The 27,319-nt window shown below is 47.7% G+C and overlaps 1 protein-coding gene across 2 annotated transcripts in view; it reads left to right on the top strand.

Annotated features, from left to right (window-relative positions):
• SEMA4G (semaphorin 4G) overlaps nt 1-27,319 on the top strand; it is a 662,424-nt gene that overhangs the window by 400,727 nt on the left and 234,378 nt on the right. For both annotated transcript variants that reach the window (XM_078643647.1, XM_078643648.1), the window contains exons 6-8: nt 14,629-14,722; nt 16,262-16,375; nt 18,887-19,035. In XM_078643647.1, coding sequence (XP_078499773.1) covers nt 14,629-14,722; nt 16,262-16,375; nt 18,887-19,035 — 357 coding nt within the window. The remainder of the gene's footprint in view (nt 1-14,628; nt 14,723-16,261; nt 16,376-18,886; nt 19,036-27,319) is intronic.

The following is a 27,319-nucleotide window of genomic DNA, read 5'->3' as shown; positions in this document are numbered from 1 at the left end:
TACAAATCAAATAGTAGCACACATTTTCATATTTCATGTCCCGTTTTACAATGTTTTATTTTTTTACATCATACAGCATAGGGAGTGGATAAAAGGATTCAGAAACAGATTTATCCCCTCCTGAGCATATGAGGCAGAGTACTATGTTGTGTTTGTTCCAGTGTTTGCTTAGTAGGTAGTAAAATAGCGTACAATATATTTGCTTCGTTTCTTATGTCTAAGAAGTAAATTCGTGTGGACTTTATTTTCCTTCTTCTTTAATTATTAGGTTGCAAAATGGTTCAGAAATTGTCATTATTTATTTGGTAAGAAGGTAATACTGCAGCATCAGTTCACTCCCATTTATCTGGTGCTGTATTTATTCTTCCCTGTATCTCACTGGGCTCGGCTACTTATGAGTGTGTTACTGTTGTACCAGTTCTGTTATTGTTAGGGGTCAGCTGTGTTTTTATTTGTGTGTGGTGCAAGTTCTCAGTCCGGTTTAACCAGACTCATGAGACTTGTGCCTAAAAGCAACATGGTCAGCGACTAGCTGCCGCCTCCCCCCCAATCCGGCACCCAACACCAAGGAACGTGGACACGAGACGTGTTTACTCTTTGGAAGGCGGGCGCTAGTCGCCCGGCCGTATTTATTAAAGTATGAAATTAAAAAAGGGTTTTAATTGCATAATCAACAATGAAATACAAAAATCAGCAGGACATTCAGTTATACAATCGTTATCAACAAGTTTGAGAGCCTGACCTTAACAAAACTCTAATACAAGTTGTTCCTAGCTTAACTAAACATCCTATCTTGATTTTTGTACATTTCTGGCCATATGGCAGGGTCACTACCGGTGTCAGGTCCTACAAGCTGCGCCTTCCCCTTAGAAGTGCGCATGCGCAGTGTTACCCCGGGAATTGCCCGGTCTACGCCCCAAACTCCATTTACCCACTAAAGGAGGGCCCTTACTCTGCGCCGGTGGCGTCATGAGTCCACGCGCGCGGGGTGGCTACCAGCCTAAGGAAAGCGTGAACTACTCCTACCCGCGCTCCTTTGCATATTACCTTGCCCCTGGAGTACTGGGAGTGGCCCGCAGGCCCCTCCCCCTGGGCGGGAACCTCCATAGGATGATGCCCGCCCCCTCAGACCTCAAATATGTGCTCACCGATAATGACCTTACCGCATGCCCCATACCTAATAAATACGACGACCTATGGAAAAAAGTCTAAAGGACAACTACACTGGCTAATAAATAACAGTATCCACGCATAGCTAAAGGGGAAAAAAGGCCTAACGACACCTGGCATAAAATTACAATTCGGTTCACGCATGTTGCTCATAATCACAATATCTACGTATATCTACAAAGGGAAAAAAGGCCTAAAGACACATATCTTCAAATATAGTTCACTTCACACATCACTTTTCTACAAAGGGAAAAAAGTCCTGACAACAGATCACAAAATACAACAACAACCTACTCTCTCCCGCGGTCTATACCTATGTAACTTACCATTAGACCGGACATAACGCTGCTTAAACTTTGTACCAAGGGATGGTGGGTGGGAAACAAAGAAGCCCCGAACGCGGGGCACAACGTTCAGCGAGGGAGCGTCCAGGGACAAGGGGGTCTCCTGGGCGCTCCCTACCTCTTATTCCCGAGGGGCCGGGTGGCCCCTCCTCACGCCCGCCCCCCCCGACCCGGAACCAGTCCATTGATTCCGGGTCAGGAGGGGCGCCGGCCAATCGGCGGTGGGCCGCGCCCCCAGGGCACGCCCCCACCGTCGAAGGACCCGAGGGGAGAGGGGGTGAGGCGGTCGCCGCGCCGCCATGCGTGCGGGGGGGCCGAGGGCCCCCCCTTTTCACATGGTCAGCGACTAGCTGCCGCCTCCCCCCCAATCCGGCACCCAACACCAAGGAACGTGGACACGAGACGTGTTTACTCTTTGGAAGGCGGGCGCTAGTCGCCCGGCCGTATTTATTAAAGTATGAAATTAAAAAAGGGTTTTAATTGCATAATCAACAATGAAATACAAAAATCAGCAGGACATTCAGTTATACAATCGTTATCAACAAGTTTGAGAGCCTGACCTTAACAAAACTCTAATACAAGTTGTTCCTAGCTTAACTAAACATCCTATCTTGATTTTTGTACATTTCTGGCCATATGGCAGGGTCACTACCGGTGTCAGGTCCTACAAGCTGCGCCTTCCCCTTAGAAGTGCGCATGCGCAGTGTTACCCCGGGAATTGCCCGGTCTACGCCCCAAACTCCATTTACCCACTAAAGGAGGGCCCTTACTCTGCGCCGGTGGCGTCATGAGTCCACGCGCGCGGGGTGGCTACCAGCCTAAGGAAAGCGTGAACTACTCCTACCCGCGCTCCTTTGCATATTACCTTGCCCCTGGAGTACTGGGAGTGGCCCGCAGGCCCCTCCCCCTGGGCGGGAACCTCCATAGGATGATGCCCGCCCCCTCAGACCTCAAATATGTGCTCACCGATAATGACCTTACCGCCACAGGCCAGTATTGTTAACCGACGATCTGGCCTCCCCCTCTAGCCCCTATCTAAGGACACATCCTCCTACCCCAGCCCTCTAGCCAAGCCCAGATATTGTCAGCCCATAGGACATTACCCTCTTCTGTCAGATGAACCCCGTCCTCCAAGTAATACTTTTGACCCCAGATGCACCCATGAGGTATTGACTGTAACACGGGGGTTCGGAACAACCTATCCAACCGTGTGTTGATCCTCTTTACCGAGTGATTCAACGCCCTGACTGAATCGCCCCCCCGCCACTGAAGTCGAGGTATTAGTTGTGACCATACTAGTGTGCACCCGGGGCAGGTCCTAGCTATCCAACCCGCTGTTGAGATAATCTCCTCAATCAAGATGCGCCTGCCCAGTGTTGCCAAATCGTTCTCCCCAAGGTGAAGTATCACCACTGACGGTGGAGCCCGCTGGCGTGCTAACAGCCCTTGGAAGAATCCCCTAAACTCGTGAAGACACAACCCTCCTCTGCCAAAGAACGTGATATTCAACCCTAGTTGTGCCGCCCTTTCCTTCTTGTCACCTGACAGGAAGACACATTCCGCTCGCTTCACATATGAATGACCAACAATCCAGACATTGTTCTTTGTTGTTTCCTGGTCGCCGCTCCGTGCCGATGAATATTGGCGGTGCCCGACGACAAATTCCTCCCCTGCGTAACAGGTCTGAGAAACTGTAAGAGAGCGGAAAAGAGACCAAGCGTGAGTGACAGGTAATCATAGCATGTCAATCCGAACATAACGTTTATAGCAGTCTGACGACCACCTCCCAATTGTCTTCACTCTTTCCACTGGGAGGCCCCCCGCCACCGCCTCAGTTGCTGCCCCAATCCTGAAGGAATGAGATCCAAAATCTCTAGGATCAAGACCCGCTTTTGTAACCCCTATTTCGAACACTCTCCTGAATTGATACCTGGTCAAGGGGCTCCCGTCGGCGTGACAGAGCAACGCCCTGCTTGCTGAACCGACCAATAATCCCATGAGTGATTCCACGTGCCTCACCGGGCAGCACGGGTTGACGGGGGCCCGTTGCAGAACTATGGTGTGACCCCTAGCTTCTTGATCGGTCTTTGATTTCTGGATAATCACCCACATGGTGTCACCCCTTATCGTCACCCCAGCCTTCTGCAAGCCACCTAGTATGTCAGCCTTAGATCCTGCCACAAGTTCACTAATTCTCAGTGCCCCATAAAATGCCAGGGAGAATGCCGCCCTAAAAAGAAGCACTTCCCACTCTGAGTTACAAACAATCTCCAGCGTGCCCAGTAAGGCTGTTAGCCGGGCCAACCCCATGGGCTTCCTCTTATCCTTCTGGTGTCCCTGAATACGGCGCCATCCCCTTAAAGCCTTGCGTATCATAAAGGTATTGGTGGGATCCCGGAAGCCCCTAGCTTGGGCGAAGAATGACACTGCTGCCCTATGTCTGGTTGCCGCTGCCACTGAGCGCCCCTCTTTGTGCATCCATTCTAAATAGGCTGCAAACCCATCCTCCTTCGCCCAAAGCACTCCCCACTGCGGCCCCAAAAAAGAACAATAAGACAGAAACGCCCCTTCGTACGCCGTCTTGGTCCTGGGGGCTAAGCTAGCGACCACGAGGTCTTGTAATCTGGGGCACCAATCTGCCAAAGTACCGCTGGGAAGTGTGCTGGCGAGGGGTCTGCTGTGGGGAGATGTTCCCTGAAAACCTGCATTTTGAAGCGAGAAAGGGAGTCAGCAGCATTGTTTAAAACACCAGGGACATGTTTGGCTCTAAAATTAGCATTCAGTTTAAGGCACCGCAGAACAATCTCTTTGATCAGACGAAGTATGAAAGGACACCGCGCCCCCTGTTGATTGATACATTCCACCACTGTCATGTTATCTGACCAAAACACCACTGATTGGTTACATAGGTGTTCGGGCCAAACCATCAGTGCCACCCATATTGGAAACAGTTCCAGGAAGCCAATGTTGCCGAGCAAACCCCATGTGTTCCATTCTTCTGGCCATTGTTGAGCGACCCACCTATTCCCTAGGATGGCACCAAAGCCCACACTACCGGCCGCATCAGTCCATAGTCCTAACTCCGCTGATGTAGTGAGCGGGCCGGGCCAGACCACCCTACCGTTAAAATCCTCCAGGAATGCCATCCAAATAAGCATATCCTGGCGAATTTCAGACGATAGGCGCGTGCGGTGGTGCTTTTCCCTCAGCCCCTTCATCGCGTGCGCGATGGAGCGAGAGAAGGGGCGAGCCATTGGGATGATTCTTAGTGCGAAATTCAGTTGCCCTACCACCTCCTGTAATTGCTGCAAAGTGACCTTCTCCTTCCGGAGGCATAACTGTAGCGACGTCTTGAATTTGCGCACCTTGTCCCTAGGTAGTCTAAAACATTTCTCCATTGAGTCAATCTCGATGCCCAGAAATTCCAAGCAGGTGGTCGGGCCCACCGTCTTCCCAGGCGCAAGCGGGACCCCAAAAGCCCGCATGAGCACGCAAAATTCCTGCAATGCTAGTGCGCACTCCTGAGAACCCGCTGTACCGAGGAAGAGGAAATCATCTAAGTAATGCATGACCCTTTGATGGCCTGTCACCTGTCTCATGGCCCATTCAAGAAATGAACTAAACATCTCAAAGTAGGCGCAAGAAATAGAACAACCCATAGGCATGCATTTGTCCATGTAGAACCTATCCCTAAAGGTGAAACCTAAAAGATGTTGGTCCGCCGGGTGGACTGGGAGGAGGCGGAAGGCGGACTCTATGTCTGATTTCGCCATCAGCGCCCCGGGTCCAGTGGCCTGTAATAAGGTCACAGCCTGATCAAAAGAGGCGTACTTAACACTACAGATCCCTTCGTCAATGGCATCATTCAGTGAGGCCCCCTTTGGCGCTGATAGGTTATGAATCAATCTGAATTGCCCCTTCTCTTTCTTGGGGACAACTCCCAGTGGGGAACACACAAAATTGTGTACTGGCACTGCAGAAAAAGGGCCAGATATCCTGCCTAAGGAAAGCTCCTTGTCAATTTTGGCGGCCACCACAGCCGGATTGTGTGTGACTGATAATTGATTTCTACAGTGCGCACTGCCTGTGTATCCCCCGGCCGGGATCCTAAAACCTTTAGAAAAACCTTCCTGGAGTAGGGTGGCCGCTTTGTGGTCAGGGTATCTGTTCAACAATGGTATCATTGCCACCACATCCACTGGAGTGGGGGGGCGTGACCTGTCTGACTTATAGTGGCTTTCCCCTACCCCTCTGTCCCGTGTTACCTTGCTTGGACCTACAGGTAGATTCTGGATGAGAGGGGTGCCCACAGGAGGCACATGCATGCCTAAACTTACACGCGGCCCTTGTGCAGGTACGCTTATTAAAATCCCAGCACACCCCTTTCTTCTCTGGCCCACCTGCCCTAAATTTCCCAGGTACCTCACTCGTTTGGGGGGGCCGAAAGGGCTGCTGCGGTCTAGTGAACACCTTGCCCGCACCGAACTGAGGGGGAGGTGCAGTGTCAGAGAACTGTTTGTGCCAGGCCATGGAATCTACCGAGTCCCATGGTAATGATCTATTGAATTCCAATGCCTTCCTAAAATTTACATCATAACCCTTCCATGCTTCCCCAGAATACTGTTGACTCCACCCCACAATCCTGCTCGAGTAGCAAGCCAATGCAGCCTGCAGATCTGGAGGACGCTCAGCCTTAACTGCAGTGAAGACGGCCCATGCTTGCATCCAATTATTGAGATTTTCTTCAACCCTGAATCTAGTACACTGCGCCCTCCATTCACTTGGGAGCATCCACTCTTTCAGTGCTTTTGCCTGCTCCATTTCCCTATTATCCAATAATAAAGAATAAATGTACACGTATTTATCAGCCCAAATCATTTCTTTAACAGCTAAAGACACATGTTGAGCTAGATTTTCGCTCCTGGAAGGTACTACACCGTCCCCCAAGAGTGGCAATGCCACTTCCTTACCAGGTGCGGGCACCGGGGGCGGCTGCCCTTGTACTCCGTCCAGCTGGGGAACACTTGGACCTGCAAGGGGAGAAGAAATTGGCAATGCAACACTGTCGGCGATCGGTGCCGATCTGATTTTTTCTACGAACCTTGCCGCCTCTGCCGCATGGTCTGCAGAATTCGGGAAGGCTCCCCCTTTTTGGAGCCATGGCATCATGGCCGTTAACTGAGATAACAATTCGGGCGGCATTGAATCTACGTTACCCCCCGGGACAACAGGTACCACTGGGGTTATGCCCAGTGGTCCTGGCACAGCTGGCGGGGCGGGCGCCGGGTGTGGGCCGCCTGTACCCGGGATTGTGGGCACCGGTGCGGGAGCAGACCCAGCGTCTACTGGTTGACCTGCCGGCACCGGCACCACAGGGGCAATGGGTGTAGGCACATGCGGGGGTGGGACCACCGCGGGCGGTGCGGCGGGTAACGGATCCCCTGGGCCTGGGGTGGGGACCGCCTCCTTGGGTCTTTTGGACCTAGGTTTCCCTTGCGGGGTGACAAATTCACCTCTAGGCACTGGTGCCACCCTCTTGCGGACCGGTCTCCCGGACGGGCCCGGTGCCTCGCCATCTCTATCCTCCAGCCGGGCTTCCCGCTCCTTAATTTGTCCTAGCTGTTGTTTAATGTCGCTCATCTCCCGCATCATAGCTCGCATCATAGCCTCCACGTTGGACCCCCTTTTTCCACCCCTTGGACCTGGCATGATGCTAACCCCCAAAAAAAAACACCCGCTGCCTACTTAGTCCCCAACAGGTCAGCTGTGTATACCTTTCAGATGGAGGGTCACCAGGGGGCTTTCAGCACCATGCAACGGCGACCGCAACACTAGCGGCTTGTCCGCTTATGTAAGGGGGTGAGTAAACCTAATGTAGACCCACCCGGCGGCCACCAGGAGCTATGAATGCTAGCCCCCCGTACCCCTCTTACCGACCAGTCCTGCGTCCTCGCCGGCGATAGTGATCAGCGGTCCCGGTCCACACCACGGTGCGTGCTGAATGCCCTTAGGTCCTATCCGAGTCAACTGCTGTCGCTAAGATTGCCTGGAATTGAGAAACGTATTATCACCTTGTAATAAAGCAGGAGCAGATTTCGGAAAACCCAGTTACAAGACAGAGGACAATCGCAACCCCCCGTCCACCTCACTGTTGCTGTGTGCCACTAAAACACCTTATATCAGCAAAATACAAAAACTACCCTCCTTCAAGGTCAGGACAATATTGAACCAGGAACTGCACTTATTCCCATGCACTGTACACCTTGTGTAATGACATGAACAACAAATCACTTAATCATTAATGCACTAACATTTGTAAGAAATGGCCCCACGTTTTACACACAAATGTACACAGGGCACTTGGCTTTATCTTGTAAATATCAGTAGCATTCGTTTTCAATTTTCACACTACAATAAAAATGTTTAACTTGTATGATATTGCACGCTTGTAGATTAGAAAATTCTAGGCCCCACTATATTCATGTCTCCCCTCCAGGTCCTGCCCTGGTCGACCCTGCTTAGCTTCAGGCGCGACGCTCTGCCTTACAAGGCGGGAAAACCCTTCTTTGTACCGCGTTATCTATGCGGTTTTAAAATTACGCCGGTATTGTAGAAAAACAGCCGCTCAATACACTAGCGGCTTTACTCACTTTGTACCGCGTTATATGCGGTTTGCACTATTGGCGGTATCGTGATCCCAACAGACAGTCGCTCAAGTCCCCCCGCAGCCTTACCCCGGCCCTCGCGAGTCCCGGAGCACACCTCCGCCGTGAGCTGGCCCGCTGCTCGTCCCCGCCTTCCCCCGCGCCGACAAATACCTTTTCCCTTCGTGCGCACCCGACAATGAGCTGGCACCTTTCCTACTTTCGGAGAGCTCCACGTCCTGGCACCTCTGCTGCCGCCTCGTGTCCTCCGCCGACGACCCTGGAAGGCAAACAAAGGGGAAAGTCCGATACTGCCGCCTCGCTGCCGATCCTGGCAATCCCACGACGGCTGGCTCGAGGAAAAACCGCTTCGTTATACCTGAAAAATAAAAGCGGGAAAAATTATAAAAACAAAGAAGCCCCGAACGCGGGGCACAACGTTCAGCGAGGGAGCGTCCAGGGACAAGGGGGTCTCCTGGGCGCTCCCTACCTCTTATTCCCGAGGGGCCGGGTGGCCCCTCCTCACGCCCGCCCCCCCCCGACCCGGAACCAGTCCATTGATTCCGGGTCAGGAGGGGCGCCGGCCAATCGGCGGTGGGCCGCGCCCCCAGGGCACGCCCCCACCGTCGAAGGACCCGAGGGGAGAGGGGGTGAGGCGGTCGCCGCGCCGCCATGCGTGCGGGGGGGCCGAGGGCCCCCCCTTTTCATAGGCGACTGTCAATAACTGACATTCTTGATATCTCTCGCAACAGCTTTCGGCCTGAGTCGAGAGTATGGCCCATAGAATAAGGCCATATAATTAGAAAAACAAATCTGGTTTAATATGGTTTCATAAATAAACACATACAGCATCAATGTATCTCAATATATAAAATTAAAAAAAATTCTGAGTGGGAAAGGAAAAAAATAACATAAATACCGATGCATGATGGTGGGGGTACATTTGAAGAACGCTGAAGAACTTCATCATGTGAGGTTGTCCAGTTAACAGTTAACTGTTATGAACCATTTTATGCAATATGGAGTGACGAATAATGGATGGCCCAAAATATTATCCCCGCCCCCTCTTCTCCTGGATAGAGCAACAGTGAAACACCCTGGTAGTTCAGCCTATGAGCCAACCAAACATCCCAACGTACAGAAGAATTCAATGCCAGCCCCAGCCCGAGAATTGCCGGTCTACCTAGTGGAAGAAACCTCACCCGTTGACCCTTTGCCACTTCCCAGTATTGAGGTCCCCCTGAATTGGTTACCTGCCTGGGCTTATATATTGGCGGAGTTGTCAAGAGCAATGCGCATCGCTCACATTTAGTGCCCCAAAAGTCTAATAATTCTAGTAACTTATTTCTATATAGCACTTCACAGCACACTTCTTGCGTTCTGTGTGCCTTGAAGGCCCATTCTATTCTTGACACGGTATAATGAGCACAGACAGAGGAAGTTGATTGGTGCCCCTGACAGGAGGAGGTCACTTTGTTTTATCTTGTTATAGTGTAATATTTTTGTATCTGTTCTTAGTTCTGCAAGTACCCTTGTGTGAGCTATTTCCAAACTCAGTTAGCCCTCTTAAGTCCACGTAGAACTGTGTAAAATGTTTAACAGAGTCAAATTAGGGCATTTCGATTTCAGGTTATTGCATTAATGAGCTGCTTTCACCAATTCATTATCCACTCCCATCTCTTAGAAAATAATGTCTTACATTATACTATACACAAGCCTGCTCACAAGGGCTTAACTCAGAGTCAACCTACAATAAAAAGTAAAAAGGCCTTCCAGTAGCCTAGAGTGCCTGACATTTTGAGGTGCTCTTTCACACTAGGACATGGAGGAGCTGGAAAAGGTACAGGCGGAACTGAATGTCGGAATCAGTCATCACTGGCGGGGTGACCGGAAGATAGCGCAGTGACTTTGTGTTTAGTCCTCATAGGGTGCGTGACACGGTTGGGTGTGGCTGAGCGATGAGCCAGTATCCCTCGCAGCTGGCTCTGGGGTAAAGTGAAGGAGTGTGAGCTGGATATTTAACCCGTTGGCTGCTTCTGCTTTTTTTGCGGCAGTGCGGCCGTTTTAAAAAACGGGCACGGTCGTGTCGGCCATTAGCCGACGGCAGCACCAGCGAGGTAGTGCTGCCGTCGGCCAATGGCCGACGGCAGCAGCCAACGGGTTAAGTGTGAAAGAAACATGATTGGAATCTGCTGGGAAGCGAAGCACAAGTGATCGAGAAGATTTAGTCTGTTGCATCAAGCAGCTTTTGCCCCATCTCAAACCATTTGTTTTCCAGTTATTGGAAGAGTGTTAAATTATCTCCTTTAATAAAATATTTATTTTTGTGCACAAGACTAGGTTCTCTCTCAGCTTTTTAGCCATTATCACTGCTACAACCTGGTGAAAATCAAGTCCTCATTACCTTCTCTGTCACTCCCTCAGCCAATCAATAGAGAAAATGCTTGGTCTAAGAAGCTTACCACATTAAAGCTTGCCACTGATCGCAACTTTCAAGCTCACGCCTCTAGATCCTAGGGTGCAGTGCCAGGGAAAGTGATTTAAATGGTGGGTGCAAAGATGCTAATAAGAGAGAACTGCTCCTCAGTTCTGTGTTCTGAAGCTACATTACAACTTATCTGGAAACCCTACGAGAAACACCCTACAAAGATGGATAAAAAGGGGTATAATTTACAAACCCTAGTAGGAGGGGTAGAAGAGAGGGCAGGGAAACAAAGGTAAAACAAAAAAGAAAAAGAGACACTGACAGAGGTGCACACAAGGGTGGAATGGAGGGTATGGGGGATGGAAGGCAGTGCTTAATTTGAGCCAGTGGTTTCTAGTGCTCAGCACCAGCATTAATTTGTGAGCACCGGCACTTATGACAGTCTGCAACATGGTGGCACTATCTGCCCAATTTAGGGATGCACACAACAGTAGTTGTTAATTAACCAAATATAAATTAACAATGAGTAATACCTGGCACCCAAACCATTCTTATAGGATTGGGGTCTGGAATAGTCTGAATTGTCACACTTGTAAGGGTGTGATGGTTAGTAGTCATGTTAGTACGCTCATTGGCAGCACTGGCTGGGTTAATGGATGGTGCAAGCTGCAGTGACCTCCTGACTAGGGCCCTGGCACTTCTATTTTTAAAAGTTAAGCACTGACAGAAGGGGAGACAAAGGGAGAATAGGAGATAACATCTACTACACACGGAGACCCAGGTGCCTTTACAGCAACACCTGAGTAAACCAAATAAAATATTCAACTCCTGCTTGGCAGAAGCAGGAATAAGATAAGACAAAAGCCTTGAGAAGATAAGGGTCAGACTCACTCCACCAACCTGAGGAAGATTCAATATATGTATTTGGCAACATAGACAGGCACAAGCAATCACTGTGCATTGCGGGGAGGAAGGCCTTGGAGAAAGAGAGAGGTAATACACCCTAACATTCACAAAAGGAGGGGGAAGCACACTGCCTGGCATACCAGCACACAGTTCGCCCAGATGCTTTGTGCTAAATGCACTGCACAGTAACACTCACTTTAGTTGAAAGTCTTTAGTATTCACTACTGTTGGGTAGTCAGTGCTGTGGATCTCTAGACATGCATTTCAGGATATTTATCTTTCTTCAGTAGAGAGTAACAACTTCAGTAAGGGGGTGCTGGCAATGCTACTGACAGTCTTCTCTACGAGAGTGCGAGGGTATTCAACAGCTCCTACCTAACTTTCATGAGGGTGCAGCTATCGCTATTCTGCCCTTATGTCAGAAGGAACAAGCCATGGGTGAAACTGGAGGGACTGTTCCAAATCCTCCATCTGCTCTATCTCATGAAAGCTGATGATGCAGGTGGGCCAAAGTAAAACGATTTGGCTCAGCCTCCTTCCTTCATAGGACAGCAAGCTGGGCAACCTACACTTCCCTGATTCCTTTTTCAACACAAAGAAGAGAGAAGTCAATTGAGGTCACACTAAGGCTGTCATGCATATTTAACCTGATAAGAAATATGAGTGCTCATACTGGATTTCTGCTGCCAAGAATAGTGTCCCTGGCAAATACCTCAACCGAGGTGATGTTCAACCTACATGGTTTGTTAAAAATATTACTGCAACAAACAGCCTGTGATTGCATAAGCCTATTTGTTCCATTCACTTCCCAGCTCTACCATCAGCAAGACATCGAGTTTGAAGATGCAAATGCGGCAGTGAAGGATAAGAAAATGCTAGCAAAAATAAAGACCAAATAAACAAATTAATGAGCATTGCATCCTATAGTACAAGACATTAACCTTGGACACCCTTCAGGGGCTATCCCTTGCCGGGTATAAGGATCAGGCAATTAGTAACTAAAAAAAGGACAGTTTGCATTACTGAATGGGAACCAACAAACACTGTGTGGCTAGGGAAAGCCACCAGACTATAGTGCTGCAAAGAATAAACGGGGTGGAATCACAAATTATACATCTCACCCTACCCGATCGCTTAACCAGCATAATATTATAATATTCTCCACCTTACTCTACTGATTGGCTCTTCATAAAATATCTGAATATTACACCAAGGCCACAAGACCCCCAAATTGCCCATCTATCTTGATAGCCCTCTCTCAAGGACTCTGTCCTCCGCCCCTATGTGCACGGTCAGTATTGTCAATGTTGCCTCAATGCATACTGTGATGTATTTGCACTTTATTTTTATTGGCGTATCCCAGTTGGCACACTTATATATACTTGTGTGTGTGTTCCGTCTTCATGTGTCCTTGCCTTGATGCACCAAAGACTAAGTGAACAACTGTGTTAAAGAACCCTGAAAAATAAAGAAAGGTGGTAAAATGGCAGTGCTGCAAATAAGAACCCCCAGAAATAAACCCTCAAATCATAGCCTTTAAACAACAAAGTATTTTTTCTGATATTATGTGTCATAGAAGATCTTATCCCACAACATTCACATCCTGCTTCATATCCTTGATAGAGTGAATTTGAAGAACTTTCTCAGTCCTTTCCTTAGTGACGGATCCTGTTAAACATCCTCCACCCGCCGCTGGAGTTAGGCTGACCGGCTATGGTAGGGCTCCTCCTCACACTTCCCACAGTGGTTGAATGTGGTATATCACCCTTCTCCAGTCATACAGCACCACTCCCTCCTTCAGCCACTTATGGAACAGGGCTTCTGTTAGTGCTCTCAGCCCCTTCCCAAGACCTCTCTGACTCCACTGCATGCCCAGTGCTCCGGAAACATTTGTCTTCGGGAATGGATGTGTCCACTCCCTTGCATTTTTGTTCCTCCCGCCCAACTTTGCCATCTTTTTTTTCATGAGTAATGGACACGACGATTATTCATTAATATTGTTTTTCCTGTTCCTCCCCCACAAGAACCTCCTTCCTTTTCAAGCCCCATGCTCCACTTTGGCTGCATACACATCCCTAAAGCATCCATTTTTAATCTTCACCTCCTCGCTGAAGCTGCAGCTGTGCATGCATTGCATCGTTGTGTTTTGTGATGTTGACAGCTGCAGAACTATAACGAAGTCATTATCATGACAATGTACTGTGCTAGTTTGTAGAGCTCTTTCCCTCAAAGCCCTCATGATAGCAGGATAGAAGAAAATGGATTCAAATGTAAAAAGTGAAATGATGGGATCATTGAGAATGTGTTTCTGTACTGCGGGGAGCACCTTGGACAGAGCTTCCATAATGAGTCAATTTTTGTCATAATACTAGGGGGTAGCATCCTAATAATCAGCAACCTCCCTCCCCCCAGAGGAAAAGTCTGGCCCAATCTGCTGGGCCACATCCTGTTGGGCACCGACAACAATATATCACAGGTGGGTTTCAGCCTTGTTGGACCTTTTCTGTGGAGTGTGGCTTGAGTCTCGATAACCAGCGAACGAAAGAGTGCCTTTAAAATCGGCAGTAGCCATTCAAGCTATATACTGTGCCATGAAGCTGCAAAATAGTGACAGGGAGAGCTACACAACATATCTGTAATAGGTTATTATTAAAAGCCCCTTTACCCTTCGATGTGCCTTGCCTTTATGGTGGTGAAGCTTTGTGTATGTCCTTCTCTTACAGTTCTTACACACTTTCTCTTTGCATTTTGTTATGCATGTAGCCAATCCTTTTCATTTGATACAGAATGATTGATTTTGGTATTATGTTTCAGTTTGTCCCTTTTCGAACTTTTGCTTTCTATTTAAGGTGCTTTCTCTTTTATTCTCACACATTAACATCCTTTTTGCATTCATTTCTCCAACGCTGGCCTTTTCTTATTTCAACCTTCAGGTTCAGTCTGCAAAGTGTGTGTCATTCATTATTCGGTTATTAAGCTAAAAGTTAACAATTCTAGCTACCATTCTGCGGGCCATTTGCAACATCACAAGAAGGCTCTAAATAGCTAAAATATCAGATGAAAAAGTGGTGGTCCGAACTGCATTTATAATCTACATAACCTTGTGTGTCCTCTAATCCGGTTTGCTCTTTTTCTCCAGAATGCTAACACTTTTCTTCTGCCGTCTCACTTTGAAGAAGGAAAGGATAAATGTCCTTACGACCCATCCATAGGATACACCGGCCTCATTATAGGTACGTAGAGCGCAACATTCTTTGATTTTCGGCATGTGCCATGTTTTGTTAAAATCCACTTCCCACATATTCTCTCATTTCGAATCCACTACATGGTACAAGGGGGAACTAATGTAGTGTAAACTCCTCATGAAAATATTGGTGAATTACGTAAACAAAGAGTATTTTTGTCCATAGCTTCTGCCACATGGCCTGAACAGGAAACTTGCAATTGGTCAAGTGTAAAGTGAAAATCAATTAATCTGTTTTTAAAGCGCTTGCCAACATCAATGTTAAAACAGGGAATAGTTCCACTCTTGCGGGAAATTTATAAATATTATTTCCTCACATTTATCCAGGAAAAATTCTAGACTTCCTCCCGCATGAATCCAGATTAACAGGAAAAACAGGGCAGATTTAGGCCTTCTGTTTTGCGAAAAACCAAACCTGTTGTACAATCTGCTCTTTTTTTGGCTGCATCACTTAGAAAAACAAGGGTGGTGAATATATTCCTTGAATAATCTCAGCCGATGGTGATTCCTTAGGGTCCAATTCCAATCCATTGTTTCTTCACCCCCTGTGCCCGACAAGGAGGCGGGCCCTTTGCGCACCAGACTTGGCCTCACTACAGTGGCATCAGTCCAGTCCGAACTTTATAGCTCAGTGGGTTCTGCATTATTTCGGCCTCATCGGTAAATCTAGTGGTACACTGGACTGCTCAGAAGTCAGGTCTGTCTCACATAAAGAGTCTGGGGGAAATAAACAAACTGGTGGGAGGAATGCTTGAATTTATCTCAGCTACTGGCAATTGTTTTGTTTTTTTGCCAACTCTAGACAGAGCCAGCCACATGCAAATCAGACTTGGTCCTGCTCAATAAGAACGCTCCAGCCAGAACTGTGAGGGCAGGTCACCTCTAGACAGGAACTCAAACATCCTTGAACCAGTTTCGACCTTAGTCAGTGTAGCGCACAATGTATATTGCCTGCCCATGGCCACTCTGTGGTCACACCCATGTATTCATCCATTTTTGTGTGTGAATTAAGTGTAAGGTTTGTGCATAAATCGCATATTTATGAAGACAACTAGCACTTACGTTTAATTATGTGACTCAGGGACATTTTATTGCTTTTTAAATTGTGCATCTATGGTGATATTAAGTTATTTAGTTATTTAGTTTTATAGGCTTCTCTGTTTCCAGTCATATCGTTCCTATCCTTTCTGATGTGGTCAGTATCCTCTCTCTCTCTCTTTTCTCTTTCTCTCTCTCAAATTCATGTCCCTCCACCTCTTTATTTTATGGTCAGCTAATGCAATTTCCTTAAAATTGAAACACAATTTAATCTGTTTACAGTTAGTATACCAGACAGTGACTGTTCCCTCAGCTGCTCAACCAGAGATCACCCATAGTGTCTTTCTGGCTTAGCAAATTCACGATAATCTAGCAGTGAGGTTTGAGGCCTGCACCACAGCATTGCAGGGCCCACTGTCACCAGGGCTCAGGAGAGTGTTACTGTTCTAATCCAAGGAACTAACGCCAGATTCCATTTCTGCTCTCTCAGATGGCGGTCTGTACACAGCCACAGGATACGAGTTTAAGAGATTTCCGGGCATCAGACGCATCCTGAACCAGCAGCTCCTGAAGACTGAAGACACGCCCCCTCTCGGCCTGCACGGTAGGATCCCGCTGTTGCCTCACTGTGAAATATGTGCCTTCGCCCACGCGTGGGCATGACACGCCTGTGGCCGGCGGTCCGTCATTACGAGGCGCTCAGGCCTGCCGTGACCGCGCAGACGGTGGCTGGCTGCCTCGGCTGTCTGTCGTGCGTCACACCTGCGGGGTGATTCATGAGGTGCAGCGAGGCGGCCCCGGAGCGCTTTCGAGGAATGCCTGCACGTGTACCATACATTCTCTGCGCCAATGTGATCTTTTTCCAGGATTAGCGACTGTTACATGCACTTCTGCTGTCTCATGGACGCATGACCTACAGCTAGCGGGCAGATGGGGCACGGTCGCACTGTGTCCCTGCCTTGTCTGCTTTATAATCACAGTTGCTCAATAGTTCCCAGCTTTTTCGGTTGCACTGGTATTATGCATCAGTTAAGCTTCTTTTGTTCCTATTGCTTGTAGAAGCGGTGGTGACTGGTCTTAAGATTCAACCGGGGTCACTGAACAAGGAGTGTTCCTTGCTGATTCACTGCTTTGAGTTGCAAAGATGCTCTTGGTTGGAGACCGTGTGCTATAGTGCTTTAATAAAGTTCTTAAGGGACGTAGAGGCGATGACTATATGGGCCGCTTCTTTGAAGTGATTATTTGCTCCCTTGAATAGCATGGTACTTCTTAGAAATGCCTATCAAATGTTGTCTTTTATTACAGCATTTGTATGGCACTTCACAGGCTCACAATTCAACAAATATCAGAGAGCATCACAAGCCTGCATTTATAGGGCCAAATCTGCTTCTTTGTCTTGCCGTGTTTATGCCAATGCCATACATTGAGATTGACAGTAATAACTGTGTTTACATCCATTGTAACATTAAAGCCAGGCCTTCTAGTGTTGCCTGTGTTTGGTTTAAGTGGTTACAACCCAGACGACTGCTACCATTTTTCACAGACACAGTGTATATAACAATGCATTGTTCATTGGTTATCCACCACAAAGAATTGCACCATGGGACAACATTGTGGCAAATAGTATCTGCAGCCATAAAATGCTTTATTTGGTACCACTGCCAACAGCCCAGTGTTGGCTTACTTTGGATTGTACACATACTTCCTTGTAGGAATCTTGAGGTCTTGTGCAAACACATGATATAATTGATAACCTGCCAAGTACAAGTGGTTACCGTGTTATCTGCTTCCATAGGATGTAAGCATAAGGTGCCCGGAAGCAAGCTTCATAGTTGCCTACATTTCATAGCTGGGTTTGTTAAGATCTTTGTTCAAGCCATGTTCACTAATAGTTTAAAATGGGGCCAATGATTACATTGTGGAGTGTTCCTCTTACTAGCCCAGTAGGTGATTTTGGACAAATAACTAAATCACCCAATACCTCAGATGGCAAATGCGCTTAAAGTAAAAATGCTAATTTGTGAAGTGTGTGTGGGGGGTATTATTTTGTAAGTGTGTATCTGTCTGTATATATATGTATATATATATATATATATATATATATATATATATATATATATATATATATATATATATATCCAGTCCAATATCCACTCCATGTAAGAATGGACCAGACACAGCTAGGGTGCAGTATTGCTATTGGTTTATTGAATCAAAAATTCCAAAGCACTGGTTGAGGTGAGCTGTTGAAACGCTAAGGCAGATGCGTTTCAGCCTGACGGCTTTCATCAGTGCCGATTTCGTTGCGGGGGTCTAAAACACATGGGGACTAATTTGAATGCTGTCATGCAAACTCCCATTGGAGCCTGTACTGAGCCCCTTCCCACTGTTAAAGATGCAGTCCACCTCGTAGCTTCAACCTTGGCTTAATCCATAGCAAAGGCCAGTCTGCCATTATGCTGTGTAAAAAGGAAAAATATAGTGTACTGTCTTGACAAACACATACAGAAGGGTTCTGTGTAGAGCATCTCATGTTTGAAATGCCTCTGCTGCAAAAATATTCTCTGTAAAGGGTTTCACATCTCCCTGGAGCCACTTCTACGCTATCTCAAGCTTAAAATAAAACCAGTAAAAATTAAATGAGATAAATAAATACAACGGGAATGATTTTAAAAAGTCAGTGGTCTCCGCTTGCGAACAGAGCTTCCCGCTTGCAGCAGCTTCCAATGCGCTCACACCTCACAGGTTTAGGGAGCACCACAGAAAGGTACTTGGTGGGCTTCCTGGGTCTTCATTGTCCATGTAGGAGTGCAAGCAAGGCAGGAGAAGGGCTTGCAATTGTGCATATATCTCAACCACAGGAACAAGTATCCAACTGTTGTGCTGAGGTGCTGACAGAGCAATTCACCTCTAGGTTCATGGGCCTCCTGCTTGTTACATGACTCAGTATGTGAGGCTGATGATGACTGGTAACATTAGCAATGATGACAGGTTTCTGGAAGGAAAGTCAAGTATATTGGAAGATCCACAGGTTTTTTAGTGCGATTTTATTAAGTCTTGTTCTGAGAACCAGTGTAGTTATTGTCCTTTTAATGGTTATAATTGCTGCACACAGACGCTGACTTTGTGGCATCGGTACTGGTCCAGGAAAGCGCGGTTGGAGATGATGACAAGATTTACTACTTCTTCAATGAGAAAGCAGGAGAAGAAAGTGCCTCCTTTGTTGACAAGACTATGGTTGCAAGAGTGGCTCGAGTTTGCAAGGTAAGATAGTGCAAGCAGACGTTATGTTGTTCTGACAAAAACAGTGTAAGACATGTAACAAACATAGATTTCACTGTTACGCTTGCATATGGAGGTCGACACAGGCAGCAAGCACACTACAAAACCACATGTTTCCACTATTTTGTTTTAACTAGGGCTCTAAATGGGCTTGTCCCAATAGAGTCTGGGTACCAGAGTATAATTTTGTGTGGTAGGTCCAACAGACTTTTAATAAACAGACCAATACGTTACAGGAGAAAGCGGCCATTTTGGTACCGATGGTGGCACTGAAGTTAGAGCATGCATTTCTCTAAAGTTTGAATTCAATAAATCTTGCCAGCTATTGTCTTTAGGGCCTGGGTTTATAGTAAATACAGATACCAAAGGCAGAACTGTCCCCCATGGCTTCGTACTTGAGTTATCATATTAATGTGTGATGATGCTTTATTTACTTTAGATTAGTTTCTCATGGAATCGCGGTGAGCTCAGACTACAATATGTGTGGCATAGATAGCCTCGAAGGAAAGAGGGGCGGAATATATTGAGAACTGTAGGAGCTCCATGCTTTACATAATTTATGGTAACCTTGAGATCAGGGGTCACACGTGGGCTTTTCCAATGTTTTACTCCATAAATGAGAACAATCCACATATTTCCATCCATGGCTGGAAATACTATGCATCCTAGACAGATGCTTGTGTTCGGAGGATTCAGTCTGATTCTTGTAATCATTAGGTGTAGGTCTCTCCTATGTCCTATCTCAGTGTTGTATGACCCTCAAACCTTCCACTAAACTGTTTATTATTGCTGCTCAGGGATACAATTGTAAACCAAAAGCTGCTGAATAGATCGAAGTGTGAAACTGGTAAATCTCCGTAGGTGTGTAACCATCTAATCTGACTTGTGGCTGCTGTATGTGTGTTTACACAGTTTAGCAACATACCATGAAAGCATGTACGTGGGAGTTTGATACTGTGAGAGACAGAACCCCTATCTGTCTCTCCCTCCCTTCGGGCGTCCTCCGGGAACTCTACTTCTCCCATGGTTGGAAGAGCAAGCGGTGTGGAGGGGCGGTGATGACAACTGGTTCTCTGCATTATGGGATGATGGTGCTCATTTTCTAATTACTTCCAGGAAAAGGTTGATATTGCATCGTTAATTCCCTCTGAAGTTGTTATTAAAACCCTCCTCTTTAACAAGCCAAGCATTAGGCAATTAAATGCTGGTTGCGTTGGCTGTGGTTCCTCGCCCAATCTAAGCGCCGGGGAGTTGCACTTGGAATCGCTGAGCTCAGAGGAGGATACATGCTGCTCTCCGCAGTAGCCTCCTCAACCATCGAGGGCTGTGTCGTGCTATATTTACGTTTATCGCTCCTCTGCTGTGGCCAGGAGGCTCGTAATATGGAAGGAGCCCATTTTGTTATGTTCCAGGACTTCTTGACTGTCATAATTTTAAGGTTGACACAACTTCAATAATCTTGGTTGTACGCTGCTGGTCACTTGTCAGCACGATGCCCTACCTTTAAACTACAGACAGGGGACGAGCTGTGTTGCTTTAATATCCAATCCAATCCAAAAATTCTTTATTTCGGCCGCATAGGCCATAAAAGAAACAGTAAAAATACATACAGATAAAAGGCAATATATACAATAAAAACCGGTAGACCTGCAGTGTTTAAAAAATACAAGGTAAAATGGATTAACCAGACATTTTCTTCCTTATTATCCATGCTGCCATTAAGAATTTGGAAACCGCAAACACAATGTGGCCCAGGGTGTTAGTTTTCATCACCCTGTAGGCCTGTAAATAGTTACTGAATCCCAGATTCCGGCATAGAGGGGCTAGCCAGCGCCTCCTCGGGCTCCGATAGGCATGGCAACAAAACATTATGTGCAAATCATCTTCATCCTTAACTTTACAGCATGGGCAGAGCTTGTCGCCCCCAGACGACCATTTATAGGTGAAAACTTTAGTAGGGAGCGTACCAAACCTCCATTGCAGGAAGAGTTTCCTCGCCAGAAGAGGATAAGTAAAATCCATAAAAGTTTCAAAGAGATAAGAATTTTTGGATACTAAAAAACATCCCGTCAGGGTGCCACTGTCATAAGCAATGTCCATGTCAGCAAGGTTTTTATTCTTATAGAGCTGTGCGAGGGTTTTGCGCGATATCCTTCTACATCCTTGAGCAGGGTCATCCCATAGGTCTGGTAACTTAAGGTCAGAACATTCCGACTTAATAAATGCCAGCCAGGGGATCTTGCCATTAACATTCAACCTCATGACATGTAAAAGGTCCTGCCGATAGTGATGCAGCTCCTCGGTGGTCCATACCCGGTGCCAGAACTTCAGTGGTTTCGACCGTAGGTCCTCTGCAATTGACGGAAGGCCCAAGTCGAGTCTTAAGGGGAGGAGTGGTGTGCCTTGCGGGAGAGCAAGTAAGCGCCTAAGGAAGCAATTTTCCACCCCTGCCATGACCTTCCCAGCTTTGTGGCCCCACAGCTCACTACCATACAAGGCAGCTGCCTTCGCCTGGGTCCTGTACATTTCCAGAGCCGGACTAACAGGCTTGAAGGTGGACTTGTTAGACACCCTCAAGAGTGCGCCCGAAAGCTGGGAGAGTTTCAACCTGGATCTTGCTACCTGGGAGTCCCATGCCAGATTTTCCTGAAGTGAAACCCCCAGATATGTGAAAGTGGAGACCCTTTCAAGGCTAATTTCCCCCAGTTTTGGATTGGGTCTGGTCTTGGTGGGAGGGTTGAAGATCATGAACTTGGTTTTTTCCGTGTTCACCTCCAACCCATGTTGTTGACAGAAGTGACCAAAACCATCCACAATCCTCTGGATCCCCATAGGTGATTTGGAAAGGAGGAGGGTGTCGTCGGCAAACATTATTGCCGGGACCCTCCTTCCTGCCAGGACCGGGGCGTCATTGTCCCCAACAGCGTCAAGATGTTGAATGACGCTGTTTATGTACAGACAGAACAGTGTCGGAGCCAGAACACAGCCCTGCCTGACACCTCGGCGGACCGGGAATTTACCCGAGGGCTTCCCATCCCTCCCACACCTCACTACCGCAAAGTTGTTCTCATGCAGCCTAATGATGACTCTAAGGAGGTGGGGGGGAACTCCTAGCTTCTGCAAAACCTCCCATAACTTCCCCCTCGGGACCAGGTCGAAGGCTGACCTCAGGTCCACGAAGACCATGTACAGTCGACCTCCCTCTAGCGTGACCGTCTTCCAATACAGGAGAAGGAGGCGAAAAATTTGATCCATGGTCGACGTGTTCTTCCTGAAGCCAGCCTGAAGGGGGCTCATGATGTCATTGGCCTCGGCCCAGTCTAGGAGATGGTCCAGAATGAGGCGTGCAAAAAGCTTTTGAGGCACATCTATAAGGCTTATAGGCCTGTAGTTTGAAGGGAGCAGAGTAGAACCCTTCTTGTGGATGGGGACAATCTCTGCCCCCAGCCACGACCCAGGGATCGCCATACCTTCAAGAATGGCATTGAAGAGAATGAGAAGGTATGGGCCCCAGATGTCCGGGTGGTGCCTAAATATATCCCCGGGTAACCTATCCAGGCCTGGCGCCTTCCCCACTGCTAAACACTTGAGGGCATGCTCCACTTCCCCCAAGGATAGATCCATTCCAAGCTCCTGAGTACCCATGGGCAGTTGCAGCTCTGCGGCCGGGCCGGAACTAGTATCTTGGTAGAGATCCCCAAAGTGGGCCTCCCAGACTGCAGGGGCTATATTTGGCTCTATCGCTTTACTAAGTTCCCCTGTCCCATTATTCACTAGGGCCCAGAATTTCCGGGAGTCCCTAACTTTAAGGGCATCATAAAGATCCTGCCAATGGGTCCAGTCCCACTCGGACCTTGCAGCCGCCAGCACTGATTTATAGTACTTCCTGAGGTCACGTACTTTGGCCTTATCTGAGCCCTCTTTTATTGCTGCAATGAGCTCCGATTTTGCCGCCCTACAATCTTGGGTGTACCAGGAGGGAACCACGGTCCTTTTCTTCCGGGTTGGGACCTCCGGATGGAATACCTCGGCCAGGTCCCTCACTAAATCCTGGTGAATGTTTCCCAGTTTCTCATAATAATCTGGGGCTCTTGGTTCATTCAGGAGAGCATCCACCTCCATAAAGCTGGGCAGTGCCAGCTCATATAATTTCTTGATGGACTCTTCCGAGCTCACCAGCTTTCCCCACTTTACCCGGCGCCTGTTTGTAGTCAGGGACAGACCCCCCAGATCATCCCCTTTACCAGCTGGGGAAGGGTCCGTCATGGGCAGAGGGCACAGGATGTTTAAGCAGAGGGCATTGTGGTCGCTGTCTGACCTCTCAATTACCCTAAAGTCAAGCACTTTGGGCCAAAGTGAGATGTCCACCATGATGTAGTCAAGCCTCGACTCATGGCCCCTCCTATTGAAAGTGCAGACTGAGGGGGTGTCGGAAGGGGTACGACCATTACACGCCCTCAGTGCGCAATCCAGGGTAAGGGACATGAGCTGTAGTGCTAGAGGGGACCATGCTTTAGGGTGGGGTGAGGACGAGGGTGGAACCCCCCAATGGTCATCCTCGGCCGTTAGGGCACCATCCAATAAGCCTGCCAGGGGTTCAAAGTGGCAATTGAAGTCTCCTCCAAGCACCACCTTGAGGTCACCCGGAAGTTGGCCCAGGAATAAGGCCAGATCATTTAGGGTAGGTGATTCGTTTGGCGAGGCCACTGGACGCGAGTAAACGTTGACAATGGCCCACGAGGATTTGTCAGGCCAAGTGAGCCGCACACACTGGATGTCCTGCGAACATGTAAATACTTGCTCCGCCTGGCACCCAGTGTGGCTCGCAATCCAGATTGCCAAGCCCCCAGATGGCCTCCCCCTCCCGGCCCACTTGGCAGGAATTTCATATACTTCAAACCCTCTCCTGGGCTGAGTGGCCCTTGCCCAGGTCTCCTGGAAGAGGAGTATATCACATCCACCTATCAAGCAATCCCATTCAGGAGAGCCCTCCTTATTCGCAATACCAGCCACATTCCAGGAGAGAATCCTCAATCCTGGAGCAAGTGACAGGGTGCCCTGGACTCCAACAGGAGATTGCAGGGTGACCATGGGTGAACCAGCGTCTGGGGAACCAATTCCGCAAACAGCAATGGCAGCAGGGCCTGCCCGCTCCACTGCCTCTGCCTGCAGAGTATGGGCCGATCCGATGTCGAGTGGTGGACCCAGTTGGCACAAGGTGTCGTCCGTGTCAGCCCCGCACTCATTAGCGGTGTGCAGCCGGGTTGGTTCCAACATGGGGACCACACCCGAACCCACACAACCTTGCACATCCACCACCATCCTCCCAGGACCAGACAGGATTGGCCTAATTTGTGGTCAATCAACCTGGTCCAAACAGGAAAACCTGTTGTGATGTGTGAAGTTTGCCTGGGCAGTTAGTAGGGGGTGCCTTGATCTATAGCGGGAGCCATCTACAGCAAAGCCCACCCTAGTCCACCCCTTCTCACTCCCTCCCACCATGTTGGTACCGCTAGGATAGAAATAAGAGAGGGGTACAAGTTCTATATTGGACTTGTCAGGCCTTACAAGCCAGTTGCAGATGTAGTTTGCAACGTGTGGGCTCCTAAAGCTTAGGACGATACAATCCCCTGGCCTGTTCTTAGTGGTAGGACCAATCCACGGAATCCTCCTTACCATCAGGACCTCGCCCTTCAGGTTTGGAGGCAGCGGTCTATTTATGCTAAGCCAGCTTATAACCTTATTGCGGAGGGAGTCTTGAGACTCCCTAACGCCACCAGTTAGTTCAGGAACTCCCACCATGATTGCCGTGAAAGGAACAGCTTCTGGGGGCAGGTTGACCACCCTACGTCTATCAGGGGGGGGGGGGCAAGACCATCGCTCGGGGCATTTCTAGAACCCACTGTCGCCCTTATCTGCGACGCGTGTTGCGGCGCAGGGGGTAACTTAGATCTCCTGGGGGCCGGGACAGGCGGCCTAGATGCTGGAGGTAGCAAGGTGCACGTCTGAGGATTAGACGCGCCATTCGCCAATATCCACTGCTTGTCCTTGGCGAGTGCCGGAGAGCTGCAGTGATCTGTATGAGCCATGGCCGTGTCACATATTTTTCAGTGGAAAACCTAATTTAAAATACAGCGTGCTTACTCTGCAGGTAGAAGTTACATTGTTTGCTGAGACGTTCCGAATCTTATATCTCCAAATATATGTTGTATTGGTGTTTATCTTCCTTTGTATAAATACATTGAGGAGTTAACCTTGTCGCATACTTCCAAAATAACAGCACAATCTCATGATGGCTCATGGACAGATGGGCAAGTCAGCAAATTCATCAGAAGAACCAAATCCATGCTGAGCCAGGGGTCCCGCTTGGCTCTAACTGTCGAAATACTAGCCTAGCCATAGTAGGTGTTGCCATGTAAATAGGATGACATTCTATTGCTTTACCTCTTGTACTCTTTCAATTTTCTACATTGTGTTTTACATTTAGCACATTGTATTACATTTCTGCCTTCAAGGGCATTTCTTAACAGTAAACATTTCTTAATATACACTTACAAAGATAATGCCCCCAAATGCCCTGACCATGTTGCCATGAATGAATCAGGAGACATAGTAGTGCATGATGTGCACTATATAATTGACTGACAATTTTACAACTCCGCCTGGATACAGGTATTCCCCCCCACACAAAGAGCTCAACACTCTGCCGCTTCCTCTTCCACATCTCCCTCCTCCCTTTTCCTGGATTGAGTCAATCTTCCGCAGTGTCTTGTCTCAACTATTCAGATGACACACAGATTATCTTCAAGTGCAAGGGCCTCAGTGACACTATGGCATCAGGTTGGCATCAGAAAAATTAGATAACTTCCAACTATCTTACATTATTCATTGGTAAAACAGAAACCTTCATATGTAGAAACGAATCATTGGCACAACATATCCCATCCTGGCCTGCAGACATAGGAGAAGTACTGCCCAAAATGCCTATTAGTTATCGTGCATGAAGATCTTTCTCCTAGAACCCCAAAGAGATGGTGTAGTGAAAAAACAGTATGCTCAGAAAACTACAACAGATATTGTCCTACCTAAGCTTCCTCCACAGAGTTCAAGCCTATGTTCTATCTCTCCATGCTCTATACCAAGGGACCCAGAAGTGCCTCCTAAACAATTTACAGTGGGTGAAAGGCTATTGCTGCACTTGCAAGTCTAGTGTCACATTTCCCCAAACTTCCAACCTTGCACTTGCTTCCATTGTCTCTCTGAATCACTTTCAAAGCAATCTGCATAACATATTTAGCACTTCACAGAATGGTTTCAACATTCCTTTAACAGAACTTTGAGACCCACCACCCTAGAGGAAGTCTCCAATCCAAAACACTCATACAACTGAAAGTGCCATGTTTACGCAAATCCAGGCTCGGGGTTCTCTCATTCTCGGGCAAACCTCAAACCGTGCAATCCTGAGCCACAAAACCACCTTGCTTTCCTGAAGGTAGTAAAAATATCCATTAAGAGATATTGAATCAACCCACAGGAGAATTTTTATACAGCACAAAACCACTGAACTGAACCACCATGGAATTAACAGGATAGTTCACCCTCCAAGTTAGAGCTAATCAGTTCAGATCTGGTCTAAACAATCTGCATGAGGCACAGTTTATCCACATCCACATACCTATAAACATGAGACTGCATACCACGTTCTCTAGTTCTTTTTTGTGAACTGAATTACGACTGGGTGCAGTGAACGAAACTGTGATATGCCTAGAGTCACATTAAGGTGTGTATCTGTGAAGTTAATCATTGTAAACCTATACTCCACATTTGTGATTCTTGACATTATATAAATATATATTGTCAAGATACATAGATATGAAGTTAAGTATAGTACACCTATACCTACCTATCTATACTCACTTCCATGCTATTTTTGCAGTGGATGCTCTGCCTACCATATTTTTGTGAGACAATATAGTACTTAATATTCTGTAGTATACTGGGTTTGAGTAGAACTTTGGGGCAAAAACTATGCAAATATGGAAGGTACGGGGGGCTGAGTTTAGACACCTTCCTTCTTGAGTTGCAATGGACTGCAAATACTGTCAGCAATGCATTGCTGGCAGGGCGCTGCAAAGACGAGAACTTGTATTTATTTCCCTCCTGATTTAGGCATAGTTAGTCATATCTGATCACCTGCGCTGTGATAGTACTGAAGATGGTGCCCACTCAAAGATAACAAACTCGACCAAATTGCCATTGCTAATTG

Source organism: Lissotriton helveticus, chromosome 5_1 (genome assembly GCF_964261635.1).
Source record: "Lissotriton helveticus chromosome 5_1, aLisHel1.1, whole genome shotgun sequence".
NCBI lineage: Eukaryota > Metazoa > Chordata > Amphibia > Caudata > Salamandridae > Lissotriton > Lissotriton helveticus.
Note: the sequence above shows the minus strand (reverse complement) of the source record. Positions and strands in the feature narration are given on the sequence as shown.